A 16,470-nucleotide genomic window follows, 5' to 3' on the forward strand; every position below is an offset into this window, starting at 1 on the left:
TTGTATTTTCCTATTTTGATTTTAAGTTTTTGTTAATTCACAGCGAATGGTCTCCACCTAATGTACGATCTAAGATTGAAGTATATCGTAATCAGCCTCGAAGTATTGTCGACTACGAACCTGGCTTCTCATCTATAGCATTTCAAGAATCAAAATCGGTAAGATTTTACATTTTTCGATATTATAATGTAAAAACTTTGTGAAAATGAATTTGTTGATGTAATTTAGTTATTGGTGTATGGATATTTGAAAGCATGTTTGATTTTTGTTCACATGCAGGGTCTGACAGAGAAATGCTGTGCATGTTTGCTCTGTCAATATCAATGCGTGCACATGCATGGACAACACTTCGTAAGCATGGTATAAATTTCCACTACAAGTCTCTCAAGTTTTTTGTAGTAATAACTTTAAAATTAATCTGAACAAACCCAACAGGATTGAAAATAAAGAGCAATGAAGCAAAGTCCACCTAACCTAGATTACAGAATCGTTTAAAACATTCTCCAATATGCAATCTGCTTTTCCTTATGACAAGTAATTACTGCTTGAGTGATGTAAAAAAAAAAAAAAATAGGTTCCGCAGTGATCAAAGTCATTGTGATAAATAAATATTGTCATTAGTGAATACATATTGTATATACCAGCAATATCCTATCAGAAGAATTATTAGATATACACAATATGGTTGTAATATCTCTTGATGGTCGTCTCAGTTTGAAACCCTGGCTGTCATTAGTCCTGCTTCCATATCAAGTAACCATGACAAAACAACACTTTTATGCTGATTAAATGTGAGGCTTGGTACCTGGCTTGAGATCTGGTACCGACGCGTTTAATATCCTGATGTATCGGTAAAAATTGATTTATCCTTAGGAAATCTGGGCAGAAAGCGTTTGGGTTATTGATGTAGATCACGCCTATTGGTTTAACCTGGCAAATGATGGGGTCTTATCATAATATGACAGTCACGTTTTCTTAAGTACCTGTTTCCTCCGTGATAAACGAAATGAGATAACCAGCCGAGGGAAAAAAAGTAAATAAGGATCAAATCTTACACTTCAGATGGGGTGGACATGACAGGTGGTTTTGAAATGAAGAAGAACGTAACAATTGAGATATGGATGGAGGGGGGAGGGATGTGTAACATTAAGGACAGAATAGGCTTGGTTTGGGGGAGGGGGGTCTACACAAGTCTGTATTAGATCATTATCTTCTAGTGATAGGCTGTGTGTATCTCTCCAGGTAAGATAACGAGATACAGCCAGGTAAGTACACACGTTCAGACACCTGGCTACAGACTACGCTAATCAATACACCTGGTTATTGATTCTGCGACGACTGTGTGTGTTTATTTTGTATGGGGTACTCTAGGGGTAGCCTATGGCAATGATGACAAGTTTTATTTTCTACACGGAGGTGTCCACTTAAGACCCGATACTCAAGATTGCACTCGAGTAGGTAAGCTGTAAATTAGATTACCAAACTCGCATGTAAGTACATAGACATAAGTAGCTGTGGTTTTACAGTGTGTCTTCAGGTAGACACACCAGGAACACCGAAGGACGCACAACATGGCTGCTTGGGGTACCCACCGGATATGAAACAACAAACAATACTGGACGCTGAATCAGCTGCATGCTCTTCTTTATGAAATGTTCAGAACAACTTAGTCATTGTGATTAACGAGTTGTGATTCTCACCTGAATCTAACGAGATTTCATCTCACCTGGTGGTGAAGTGAATTTCTGCATCCTGCATTTTACATTATTGTTTTGGGTTTTTTTTTTTTTTTTGTATTCTCGAATGTCAATAGCTAGCTGTTTATCCGTTGTGTTTTACTGCATGGACAGGTTTCAGGACGCCTCAGGTCTTACTCTGTCAACTCGGCCGCCCTGGACAAAAGGGCTAGAAAGCCCCTGAAAGCTAAGGTAGATGTATTGTATTGTATTGTTGTGTCCATCTTTTTACTACCAGTAGACTCTGCGGCTTTGTTACTGATGCTGATGTGTAACGTAACTTTAATCTCTTGTCCACACATCCCTGTAATTTTGTACCGTCCCCATTGGTCCGCAGTTGGTGGTACCCTAACACTCTAATATCGGCACATTATCTTGCCTTTTGTACACTCACACAAATAGGAATAATTCCATCATGATATTGTATTTTCTATCCTATTTTAATCTAATTACATTGGTGTATTTCAACCATATCGCACAATTCTTCACAAGCTGTCTGTTTGTGATCTATCAGCCATTCTCATCGGTGGATTTTTAATTGTTCAATTAAACCAAAGAAATCTATCTCAATGGTTTTTATTATTAAGATAACTTCAGTACTGATATTTTTCTCACGGAAAATTTTCCCTTGATATCCATTTACCAATCATGAAATTATGTTCGTTGTTTATATATAAATAACGTTTAGAGACTAATAAACTATTCACAGAGGATGTTGTACGGTATGAAAGATATAATTTATATATAGATTATTACGAATAAGCTCCGTCTTGGTCTTGTATTGATCCTTAAAGTCACATCTGTGTCCCGCAGATGACTCCGATTATCTCAGCTTTTGTATCATATGAACATTAGGTTACAAAGTTAGACCCATCAATAACGCCATTTCTTCCTTACTTGTCTGGCTAGCCTGCATTCAGGTAAGTCAGCCAGTACACTATTTCTTTGCTTCCTGAAGAGAGTAAATTCAGAATAATTCAAGATGCAGCTGGATTCCCTTTTTTTTTTAGGATAAGTTTCCATAACTAAAAAAAATTTGTGAAACCGACAAGTTGACTGGAGCCAAAATTTTTTCTGAAGTGTTCTGTGTTATATAGGTACTAGATGCAAATTTTTTGTATATAACTGTTTTCACAATTTTGCTCAGTTCAAAGTGTTCCATCCCTAATTTATTTTGTTTTTTATCTTGATAAAATTTATTTTCATTGATTTTTCCAAAATTTGATTTCTGAAATTCTGTTGCTCAAATATTCTTATTTACTTTTCTTTTTTTGATGGTTTTCTCCAAATTGCTGGTTTTTATTTTTCTAGGCAAATGGTTTGCATTTTACTTCAGTTTGGCTTTTTGTTGTAGGTTGATGTTAAAATAACAAGAAAATTTCAATTCTATATTATACATCATGACAATGGTGAAATGCAAATCAGAGCCATGTTTGAGTTTAACTTGCTGTATTACATCAGAGTTGAATATCTTTGCAGTAAACAACATGTACCTCAAACAGATCCAACATTACAGGGTATCATTACTTTACACTCTCTGTTTGAACAGGCACACCCCGGCAGCCTGTTGTCACAGTACATATTAACTTAAGGTAGAGTGTGACACTGCACTATTTACATTTCTGGAGAAGAGTTCCATTTCACAACTTACTGTTTCTGTTTTCGATAAATTACTACCAGTAATTTCTTTTTTTAATTGTTTAAGAGTTACTTCCCTTGGAAGTTTATTCATTCAAACATTAATGGGTAGATCGCAAAATTGACTGATTATAAAATATACATTGAAAATGACAGATATGAACTGCCAATGGTAGATATATTTTATTCAAGGTAAATTTTGAACTACATTATTAATTTACTTAAACAAGCATACTACAAAAAGGGGTCATTGTTGTACACCTAAATCCCCCCAATGACAAAATAAAATTATTTCAGTGCTTCACCTGACTTCCTGAGTCACCAGAATGGTTTAGGTTAGGTCAGCATTTAGAAGCCTATTTTGCCGAACTATTTGCTTGGTTTAGTGATGCTACACAAGTTTCTTTATGTAGGCTTGGTGTGGCTGGTCGCCTTGGTCCATTAACAGGTGTCCTTGAATCATGAGAGCTGCGCTATTGAGTGTGTTTTCATAACTAAGTGCTACCTAGGAGCAATGCATGTATAAATGTAGGTGATATTCTTGTTGGTAGCAAAGCTTTTAAAATCTGATCGCTGGGAATTTTCTGAATAGAGGTAAAATGGAAAGTGGTTTGTATGCATATACTTTTTATCTTCTTTGTTCAGTGATGTCTGATATAGATTGGTTTTTTATTGTCGTTATCATGTGACCTTTTTCATTTCTGACATAAAGTCAAACAAAAAGGTCAAAAGGATCCGTTCGAATATACAAAATGAAATACATGTTTTGATATTTGCAGATACCGGTACAAGTATTCCAAATATCGTCATGTCTGTCAGTGCGTTATGAATTTTTTTTCAGTTTTCATTTTAGCTGATACATCTTCACATTGACAAGTACAATTAAATTTTTAATTTAATGAAATATCAATGTAATAGTAAAAAAATTTCTTTCAGCACAGATAAATTTTATGAATATTGCCTCAGATTTCATGCAGAAGTTTGATAAATGTGTTTCTCTTTGCATGCAAGGTTTTTGTCTTTTGAGTAGAGTACATGGATTTTTGCAAGAAATTGATTGTGAAAGGAATGCATGTTTGCCTTGAATTAATGGATGTTTGCTTATTGTTAGTTATGGGCTTATTGTCAGTTACCATAACATTTGATTGTACACAGAATTCAGTATGGAGAGGTGATTACAATCATTACACAGGATTTACATAAGAAAGCTGAAATTAGGTGGACAAAAGGATTGAAAAGTGAATTCGAAAACTACATGTCTTGTGTTTTGAAATAACATGTTTGCCAGAAATTATTTTGATAAAACGCTGGTCTTCTTTGTGTTATTTTTGTAATGCAATCAAATTAAGCATATTTTTCCTATGATATACAAATACCTGGGCATGTTATCTTAAATGTGATTGAATCAAAATGGAATATTAGCACAATATTCATGAGTAAGTAAATTTGTGATATACCAGGTAAAATCAATTTCAATTACCACAAAGATAAAAAAAAAAAAAGAATTTGTTTAAAAATGTAAACGATGGAGTAATTCTGAGTATCACCTGAGAGTTCAAATCATCTCGTAGTGCGTCAGTGCTGGTTCCAATTGTCCCAAATTTTTCAACTGGACAGAATTTTCTAAACAGTAAAAGACATTCTGTCTCATTTACTGATCAGTTGGCATTTATTGATCTGATGTAGTGTACTTTATTTAATCACCATAGCCTCTCATTCTCCAGACTGATGGTGCAGGTTATGCAGTGCAGATAAATATTGGGAGACCTGTCTTATTCATTTCCCTATGTAACACAATAGTAGCATTGGTCAGATTACTCTGTGTGGAAATACATAGGTCATATTTTGTATTTTTTTTTTTTATAAAAATATGTGACTATCATTTAAATTTTTTTCAATTAAATGGCTTCTCAGATTAATAAGGGGTCAGATAAGACAGATTTCCATTGTTATAGCAGTAAACAAGGAACATATTCAGATCTTAAATATGGATGCAACTAGTGGAAGGAAATCTCTTACAATTAAATACATCTGTGTATCTTGTTTTCTATTTAAATATTTGCACACTTGTAGTATTCATATCAGTGCCTGATTTCGTGTAAGTGGTAAGCAGTGCAGTGTAATCGTCACAATACTAATTTTGGCTGTTTTTTCTGTGTTTCAGTCGAACATCCACAACCCACCCATTGACAAGCCAGGGGAGATAAGCCTGTAGTAAGTACATTATTTATAATCTTTTCTATCTTGTTACGTGCGTTTTTGCCTTGATAGTCTGGGTCCGACTAAAAGCTCTTGATTCCAGGCAGATAATGGGTAAATTGAGTTAAATCGTGTCTAACCACGCAGGAAGGATTTTCTCTGGAACTCCCAAGCTGACAAATCAGTGACGCTGAATGATCATGTGTATCTGTTGAGGAGAAAAAAAAACATGCATGCTTCTAACATAATGAAGTCTTCTTGTAAAAAGTACCAAGACCGATTCAGAAACTTGCTGCTGTGAATTAAGTTTCGATACCCATGACATTACGCCTGACATTAAGGTAGGGGATGGGCTTATTACAGGACTTTTGTTTTTTATGCTACTGAGCAGCAATAAATATGAATGGGCTTATTGCCAGACTCAGGCTTATTGTGGAATAAATGTGATAGGTAGGTAAAGTGCTGACATTTTTTTGTTCAATACATTGCCTATAAGAGAAACTAAATCTATCATCAGACGTTAATAGTTGTCTGTTTTGATTTGCATTGTATACGTTTTTAACACCAAAGTGCTGACACTTTTTTTATTTGGCTGTCATATTTTTTCCTGTTTTGTGTACAGGAAGTTCACTTGTCTAATAAAGGTGACATTTTACATATATTTACAGTAGTTATCACCACAGTGACAAACATACGGTGTTCACCAGTACAAAACCTATATATATACATGTCTATATATTGACCAATCAGAAGGCAGCTAAAGATCCTGATAATGTCCCTTTGGTTCATACTGAATTCTTTTTGGTTCATTAAGATGTCTTTCCTGTTTTGATATCTCATTCGTTCTTGCTGTCGTGTTTTAACAACGAGTTGAAATTTCATTTTTGCCTGGTGTGCTCAATTGTGGTGCTTTATATTTTCAATTTTAAAAGGATAAGTTTTGATGGAATCCTTTAAACAGATCAAAAATCTGTCCCCAGAAGCAACAAGAGATTTAAGAACTGGGAAGTTAAACCATTAAGAGAGATTTTATGGTACTGAATCAGCAGTTGATTAAATACAGCTTCTTTAATTACATCTGGTAATAAAATGGTGACGTTTGGAATTTGAACAATGAACAGTATAGGACTCGTGTCGTAAATACTTCAGATTACAAGACATTTTGTGGGCGTGGCTTAATTATCAGATTAAACATAAGAAACACCTGACGGCATTTCAGTAAGAGTCGTTTGCTGAGAGGCCGAAATAGCAGCCTTAAAATCTGTTAAAATAAGGAAAAATGTAAATCTCGGTCAGATAGGTGAAGAAGGGTTGAGTAGATCAGAAAATAAGGTGGGTATTTACAACTTCATCAAATATTGACCTTTGAATGGTCGCAATGATACTTCCGTCAGTGTTAAGGAGTACCACTTCATATTGTAAAGAGTTCTACTTCAGAGGTTATTTTTATCACATGGAGTATTCTCCCTTGTATTTAGATTACAAAGCAACCTATCAGTAAAGAGTCATTTCCAATATGGATTTATCTCCCTTGAAAAGATATTCGTCCTTCACATTTTCAGAGGAATAATATTGCTGATTTTACAAGTGGTAGTGTTTGGCAGGTGCGAAGTTTTAAAGATAAACAAAATAATTAATATTATTCAGTTTCAGTTTTTGTCGAGAGAAATTTTTTGTTTGGTGTATGCAAATTGAAACAACATTTGCGTTGAAAATGTGTTTAAAAATTGTTATTTTTATGATTTCTATTCGTTAAAAACAACTTTTCTTATGATACATCACACAAGTATGTATAAGTGTGCCCTCTTCCATGTATACCCTATATTTTTTTACAACTAATATGAAACAAGTTACCTTTATATCATTAATCATTCTTGTTAGCAATAATTAAAGCAGGATGCTGAAAGTGTACTTGATAAGATTTTCTTCCCAGATTTAAAGTACATAATACCTTAGATTAAAGGAAATTTTCAAATGTAACATTGTGTTGGTGTAGTATGATGTGTATTAGGAAATCTCTTATGACACATGTTGTTGTGTGTTGATAGCTTATCAGGCAAACAATCTAATGACTTAAAAAACCCAATAGTAACCGCATGGAGTGTAGTGTTACATGTTGATGGTGATAACAACAGTATATATTTGTATACAAACCCAGACATAAAGGTTGTAGCTCACCTCTTTGATTTTTCAGATGTGATCTGAAAATCCTACAACTCATAGCAACTTAAAATCCAACCAGTGCTGTACTTGTTTAGAAAACTGGACTTCAGTTTTAAAATGACAAAAAACCCTTGGTCACTTTGAAATGTGACTGAATTTTTAGAAATACAGGATTTTTGTTTGGAGTGCAACGTCACTCTTACACAGCTAGCTAGACCTGTGTGTGAAATTTCATATCTGTATGATTTAAGTTTTGAAATTTGAGAAGTTTAACTTTCTCTGTCCTAATTTTCGTTTCATGTTGAACGAAGAACGGTATTATTCCTGTGATAAGTCCAGAGAACAACACAATATATCTGATTAAGAAACAGGAAGTGGGCTTATTACAGGATAAAGCATTTGTTGGCAATTTTATGTATAGACTTATAGAGATGTGTGGGCTTATTACCAGGCATGGGCTTATTGGAGGGAGTACTCAGTTAAGGGAAGCTTTGAGGAAGTTCTTCTTATATGACGGGGTAGATATAATTTCCCATACCATGACAATATACAATCACAGACCTTTTATGAGGTACATATTAGAATTTGATAACCTATGTGGGATTTTAATAAACATGTACATGACATCTTCATTGACTATTAAACAACTTCCTGATCTAAGTTATTAGTGATTTAGGTCTAGGAGACAATTACAGACTATAAAGGAGGTACATATGGATTCTAATAGACACTTTATAGTATTATCTACTCCGCAGTTTATTTAATTATAAGGTTTGATGTCAATGATTGAGATATTGTGTCAGATCTTTTTCATACCAATGTACTGCTCTGTACTTAACCCTGTAGCTCGTCTCTAATTTATGGACATTTAAGGGGCACTGGTTAAATATTTACTGCACTTTGAAGAGGCATTACCACCAGAAATCATTACTTTTGTGGCCAGGACAAGAAATGAGCAAGACTTGCTCAAGTCGTTTTAGTCCATCATGTCATCTGAATTGTGTAAATTTCAACATTAAATGGGACAATAATCGTCAAATCTACACACATCGCCAGAATGTTGATATACCTATTTACATACAGCCTTAAGCTATTTACACAGCACAGTTAACTGTGTTTTATGTAGGAGGACTTCTGTGAACATCATCCATTTAAAACTAGGATATATTAGCATAGACAAGTTTGAAAGAAATCTGCCCTTTTGTTGTTCGCTGTTGAGCTGTGTTGTAGTAAAGATACCAACATTTTTCTAATAAAGTTTTCTGCCAGTTCAATTAGGTTTCTGTATTGAAAGTTGATAGCTTTGTTACACTGGGGCGTGATTGAGACATCCTCGCAAGTCATACTCGACTGTAAACACAGGGTATCGGTATACTCCCTTAGCTGCAGGGGACAGTTAAGTTTAACAGTCGAAAACTACTTCTTTGTTAACTTCTATGGGCTTATAGAAAATCTGTTCCTTTTTCAAGCATCCACCAGCCTTTTTATATCTCTGGAAATGAATTTTAATTATTAATGTATCACAATTTGAAATGACTTGCTATTTCACAAGAAACAACTGTTAAAAATAGGTCATGTATAAATATAGTGTTTTTTAAAAAATACAACAAATTGCAATTTCAATAAATTCAATAAAATGAAAAAGAGGGAATGTTGGAACTATTCCTTTGTGAAAAAGCAGTAGACATTTTAGGTCCTTTATTCAGAAATCTGAAATGGACTTTGCTATAGAAATAGGTCATAAAAAGGGGCGTCGCTCACTGGCAGAGTCAATACTGGCCACATTATGTTCATTGGTAGTATCTGTATCTGAAACCTTTGAATGAGAAAATATGATTCAAATAGGAGCCCTGAAATATTCACATTTCAATGATCTTTTAAACTTGAAGGTCAAGAAGGGGACAAAATGACATTCAGATGTTTGGGGCCACAGAAAGAGATCAACGAGTTCCTTTGTTAAAACTTTGTTTGATAAGCATTGTGAGCTTAATTTATGTCAATCTTTTCACAATACACGTTCAACAGTAAGGATTTTTTTTAAAAACTGAGTAGTTTCAATGCAAATTTCACCAGAATATTTTAAGAACTTAAGAAGGAAGCAATTCTATTTAGGATGTAAATTTGTCGTTAGGACCGAGTTTAAGTGGAGACATGCTGTGACGGCTGCTGGTCTGTATGCATGTACTGTATCAGGGAATACGGATGTTTTGTCTGTTTAAACAAAGCTGTAATCTGTTGATACCCTTATTATCAATTATGCATTGCTATAGATCCCCCTTATCTGGCCGAGAGCAAACTGGACATGTCCTTTAGCAAACATGACACTCTGAGGAGTCAAGGGCACCTTGTGGAGAAACCTATTTAAATAATCTGTATGCATAATGACAAAGGGGCCGGCATCTCCTAGTCATAGGAGACACCATTACTGGAAGGGTCCACTATAACAAGGGTTTTGTGTTTGGCCTGTAGTTCTCAGTCAATAAGGACAAAACACCACAGGGACCTAGCTGATAATACTAGCTAATCACTGGGTCACCTGTCCAGTAGAATTTTAACAGCTGGACAATGTCAACTCTTTAATCATCGCTGGTAATGTAGCAGTACAGACTTTGGGAGAGTTTCCTGCCCTTGACTTAAGGATTGTTTGAGTGACAGTGAGGCAGGCAGTGTTCTGCACCAGCGACCAGTTCACATGTAGCCGTTACGCCCGAGTGGTCATCCATGTATTACTCCTCTGTGGCTTTGATACATCAGGGTTAATTTTTAATTCATACCTCCAGTCAGAGTGTTGAGCTATAGTGTTTTTAGATGTCCGTGTCAGATGTATTAAGAGAAAGTGTCAGGAGATCGTGGATTGTAATAGATATCAGTGGGACAGTTGGACAGTGTGGCAGGATCTCCAACAGCAGGGAATAGTTACGCTAGCGACCTGCTTCACTGAATGGCAAAGGCCCTGAGAGATGAGTGCTTCGCTATCAGAGCCTCCAACATCAAGCTGGATGTAATATGTAGTAGAACTGTTGTAAGGAATTATTGATGAGTTTGCGATGAATATAAGATGCTGAATGTTATTGGGATATAAAAAGCATTCGTGCTAATAAAACTACCCAGCATGCAGCAGATGCTTCAGAAGTTGTACAGGTAAGATATTGTCATTAATTCTACATCATTATCTATTTATAGATACTGTTTCCCCTCCCCCTGGGGGTGGGGACATGATATGGCAGGTAGGGCAATGTTAATGGCTTGTACGTTATTTTGATAATATGTCTAAAACGATTTCCCATCTCACTGTAGTACACATGTATACACATATACACAAATACATATATACTAATGGACTTATTTTCTTCATTTGGTTATGTACATGGTTTGTTTACTCTGTGTGCCCTTGTAAATATTGACATTTGTGGTGGAGTTTGTGGTTTTGTGTTTTTATAAGATTATGGGAGATTTCCGCCCATGTACAGGTGTATGAATACCAGTGTTTCTTGCTATTTATACCTGGTAAATTATATCTGTTTTGTCCAGGTCTTTGATGTCACATAGAGACATCTATCAGACTTAACAAATTAAACATTCTATGATTCAAGACAGAAAAAGCTACCCATTGTCAAAATGACTGTGGACAGTTCATCTCTGACTGTCCTGAGCACAGAAAAGGCGGGAACTGTCGCCTCCCCTTTACCAGACCAATGTCACATGGCAGTTATCATCATTAATCATCAAGGTCCCAGAACAGTTTTTCCCCGGTCAGTATTTACCTTGCCAAAGCAAAGCACTTAGTAGAAAGTGATTTCTCTAGATGTATAATGTTGATGATCATGTTGGTAGATAAAAGTGCATGCATACAAGCTGATGCCGTAAACAGCTCTGACTTAATTCGTAATAATCAATAACATAGCTATAGCCACAGCTGTAGAAAGTGAGAGCCCGTGCGCAGACACTGCATGGGGCCCAGATCCTGTCAATACAAGTGTTTCTGAACTGCTTCTCTGAAAATAAGCTCTTTAAGGTTTTCTATATAAGCTGGAATTCAACTGGGATTATGTCTAGTTTTGGTAGAATGTCTAATTACAAATCAAAACTGACTTGTCTTTTAGAAAATGTAAAATCCATCAGGCTCAGAAATATTTATTTAAAGGGGTGGATTTTTTCTAAAATTGGAAGAAAAATTATAATAATTGATAAATAAAGAAATAGATTAAAAGAAAATGAAAAGTATATGGATACTTTGTGTGAAGTCATCCTACATTTGATTTCAAAATAGTTGTTCAGATTTCTCAAAATCTTAAATTTGATTAAGTTTTTTGTGTTTTTATGGGGTTTTTTTTTCTCAAAGAAACATTGATTTTGAAGGCATATTGGTTGATTTCTGATGTATATTATTTGTAACATAGACTTAAAGATACAAAGAGCAAGCTAGGTTATAAGGTCAGTGAAAACAAGTCACAAAGAACTTTGTGCCTTTAATAACATCCAAAGGACATTAAGGGGACATTAAATGGGACATCAAATGGACCTCTAGTGATCTATAAGGAACAAAGGACTATTGAAGAATGACCATATGTTTACTAATACCAGGTATTCTGTTGAGGTACGAACAGTTACCGTGCTAATCACCAACATCAGATGTTTTTACCTGTGTGAAATATATGTCCTTCTTTGTCAGGGTTAATCAGACAGACTGATTGCTGCACAGGTGTGATAATTACAGGTAAAACATACCTGTCACTACAACTTGTATACATGATTAGGTGGCAGGGAATGTAGTGATATTGGTGTTAATCAGAATTTACGCGATAATTTCATCAGACACAACCACAACAAAGATATGGAGAAGTATTGTGTTTCTGTAGACAAGAATGTATCGTTTCTCTCAATATTATTGCTGTTTTTCAATTTCCAACATTAATAATACAGTCTGTGATCGGTTTCCATGACAACAGACTGTTCAGCATAAGGTACCATATATCTGTATTATATTGCATGCATACACTCTCAGTATTACATACACTATCGGCTATCACTGTCAGCTGGTTTCTTTCAAATTGTCCTCTTCAACAAACCATTATCTCAAGCTACAAATACAACGCTATGGTTCTGATAAGTTTTCTGTACAATATGTATATACAGGTATATATTTAGCTATGTACCACCCTAAAAAAAGCTATTACCAGAGAAAATATGATACAAATAGGAAAAAAAATATATCATTTTTATGTTTTTGCATAGAAAAGAAAACAACTTTGCTGCTGTCTGCATTGAGGTTGAGCAGACGGCATATTCCCTAGACAGACATGCTGTATAATAAAAGAGATATTTATAGTGAATGAAACTTTATGTTTGATAGAGGTTTGTAAGTGTTGGTGTATGTTTGCGTCACTGAAAGATGAACCGGTGTTTAAAAACAGTTCCCAGCTGTATGCATAATATTAGCAATTCAAGTACTCGTATGCTTGTCCTTGTCAATTCACAAACACAATGCCTAATTTTGACCCTAGGAGTTATCGTAAGAATCGTTGTATTTATCTTCTTTTTCTGACACCGAATTATTCCTTTTCATATCATCCAAGCTTGTGAATTAGATTAACATAAATAGGTTTTTCTCATTCAGTTTCCTTGACTAGAAATGCAAAAATGTGAGATTTTATACAGAACCAAATAATTTTGGATATGACTGCGACATTTTTTGATGATTATTACAATGTGTTATGTTGATTTCAAAGAATTAAGATTGACTTTCTCATGGACTTATAATGGAATTGAATCTGTTCCAAATAAAATATTCCTACAAAAACCAATATTTATTTTAAATATATACATGAAATTTTATGTGAAAATTTCTCATACATAGGGAAATTTCTGTACAATAACTAGGATTTATTGTAATGACATAATATTATGTGAAAGTTTCTCTACTTTAAAGGAAAACATATTTGAAAAAAAAAGTAAAATGCTTGCAGATTATTCTAGTGTTTGTAAACTTCATGTTAAAAGTGTTATGTAATCGCCAAACTTAGATGCGTATATGATATGTATTATCACTTGACCTCAGATGGGCGGGTCCAACTCTTGTCATTGCAATATACCATATTTCTCCACCAATAGACCCATGTTTGCTTATAAGCCCATGTGCTTACATTAATTTGCTGCTGTTTAGTATAATTACAATAACAAACAAGTACTCTTTCATTGTCCTGTAAAATAACCACACACCCTGACTTTGTGTTAGAAAGTGTGTTAGCTCCCTTGGGTCCTATAATAAGCCCACTCTGTGATTTTGTGTCAATTGGTGTTTTAGCTCCCTTTGACCCTAAAATAACCCCCACCCCCTGACTTCATGTCAGATGGTGTATTAGCTCCCTTGGACCTTGTAATAATCCTACCCCCTGTTTGTGTGAGAGGTGACGTGTTAGCCCACTGGGCACATATAATTATCACACAACTTGTTTCAATTTTCAATTTCAGGTTATAGATATCATAAGATATTCTCCAACATCAACCCAAATAAAATGAATTTAAGTTAAAGTCTGCTAATTTCCCATTGGGAAGTTGATAAAATGTCATCAGGTTGAGAATGACCTTGCGAGTTTGTGTTACAGATAATGAATTCTTTCTGTGTGTTCTGACAACTTCTGGGGTCCTATGGATTATCATGGTTAAGATATTTTAGAATATTGCTCTACTTTCTCTTTGAGAGATATAATTCTGTCGCTACAAAACACAAATCTGTCTTTTTCTATTGTCATACATAAAATTGAGTTCGTGTTTAATTATTAGACATAAATTCTGATTCTGTTTCTCGAAACTGATTTAGACAATTTTAGCTAATTATTAAATACATTATAAAAAACATTTCATTTCTAGATATTCAGAATCTTGTGCAAAAACTGTATATAACTGCATCACACTTAAAACATTTCATTTGTCACTTATCCATACGACTCATCTGCTGAAACTTCAACCATCCATAATGACATTGGTAGTTGGTTTCCATGGCAACAGTCATTGACAAGTTAATCTATTCACGAGAAATTGTTTTTTTTATACCAGCCTTGTTCAAATTGTCCTACTAATGATGCTGTGACGCTGATGGTGTCGTTAATGGTAACGCCAAGGGCTCAACATCATTCAAAGCAACACCTACAATTTTCGGGTTGTATTTTTTTTTTTTTTTTTTAATCATGGCTGTGAGTAAATTTTAATACTAAGCAGTACAGCAAATAGTTGAATGTTGTTGGCTCTGTTATAAAACTTATCGAGATCATTGAAACATATACGGGCGGCCTTGGGCCAAATTTCTAGAGAAATATCGTATCATAGGGGTCGGGCGTCCTTGGGCCAAGTTTCTAGAATTGTGTTATATATCATAATGCATGTGCATCGAGAAAACTGTCATGCTATTTATCACATCTAATATTCCTCTGTATCCTGGTGTGAAAAAGGACGCAAGACTTGTTTTCAATGCATGCATACTAAAATTACTTTTCCCTTCAATAGATATATTACAGTTATACAATGATGGAGACTTCATTGGGAGCGAAGATGACAAACTTGAAAGATATATAATCTAAACACTTGATGAATGTTGTTAACTTTACAGATGCTGTTTTTCTGTGTGATATTTTTTAACAGTTGACAAGGCTTCATCAAATGTTGCACAGCCAATCTTTGTTCTGCCCTACTCCATGTATTTTATGAACATCAACACAGGTCCCTGTGGTGTTTAGGGTCTGATATGTTTGCAAACGAGTTCCAGATATCAGATTTTCTGACAGCTGCTTGGAAAACTCTATTGCATTTTAGGATCTGGAATTTTTATGAACATTTTACGATGGACTGTTTTTTTTTTTTTTGTTCAAGGGGGAATAACTTAGATTTTGTGCAGATGGCACAGTATTTCATCAAAACAATGAACACATTTAAAACTTTTAAATATTGTTTGTACAAGAAATGAAACATTGGCTTAGATAAGCTTTGTCTTAAGTCGGCTTAGTCCTTGCTACTTCGTTATTTACTTTCATATGCACAATAATTTTTTAACAAAAAAAAAATATAATAATAATAAATCCGTCCCAGCTGTCAGATAATTGTATACAAAAGGATTATTTAGTTTGAACCTGGAAAATCTTGGACACGTCTCTGTTTTCATAACACAGGATAGGATGATTTTGTCCCTAAACTCGCATCAGGGACTGATTCTGTTAACATACTATTGACATATATAGGCAATATACTTACAACAGTTTAGTGTATCTTTTGTGTATCAGAATTCAAAGCATGTATTTGTATATGAAAGGTTTACATGTGTTGAAACCCTGATACATACCCCTGTGTATATGTCTCTGGTGTTGTTGGGCCTTTCATGGGAAATTAAAAGTCGACAGTGTTTCATAAATAGTGTATCTGATTGTCACGACTCATAAATAACCAGATATCCTTAATAGGAGAGGAGAGGGTTTTTGTCTGTTATAGACATAATTCATATCCAACAAGGACAGCATATGTGTGTACATAAACAAGTGATGTTTAATAGCGGTTGTTTGAATCTGCGTCATAACAAGATGATTATTTTGTCATTAGGTATGTGGTTACGTCCTTATCAAATATTCGTCTTGGTCTTCCTGTTGGAGTTAAAAGTCATTTCCTGTTCAGTAAAAAATAAATGAATATGTTGTAAAGATTTTGTTGTTTTGAAAAAATCTAAGTAATTTTACTCATCTCTCTTATT

The 16,470-nt window shown here is 34.6% G+C and overlaps 1 protein-coding gene across 7 annotated transcripts in view; it reads left to right on the forward strand.

The window, feature by feature from the left end:
* LOC132547177 (uncharacterized) overlaps positions 1-16,470 on the forward strand; it is a 138,005-nt gene that overhangs the window by 94,289 nt on the left and 27,246 nt on the right. For all 7 annotated transcript variants that reach the window (XM_060210932.1, XM_060210933.1, XM_060210934.1 and 4 more), the window contains 2 exons: positions 44-158; positions 5,539-5,588. In XM_060210932.1, the coding sequence (XP_060066915.1) occupies positions 44-158; positions 5,539-5,588 (165 nt within the window). The remainder of the gene's footprint in view (positions 1-43; positions 159-5,538; positions 5,589-16,470) is intronic.

This window comes from Ylistrum balloti, unplaced genomic scaffold, assembly GCF_031769215.1.
Source record: "Ylistrum balloti isolate Yb309-2 unplaced genomic scaffold, AGI_CSIRO_Ybal_v1 Utg369936, whole genome shotgun sequence".
Lineage (NCBI taxonomy): Eukaryota > Metazoa > Mollusca > Bivalvia > Pectinida > Pectinidae > Ylistrum > Ylistrum balloti.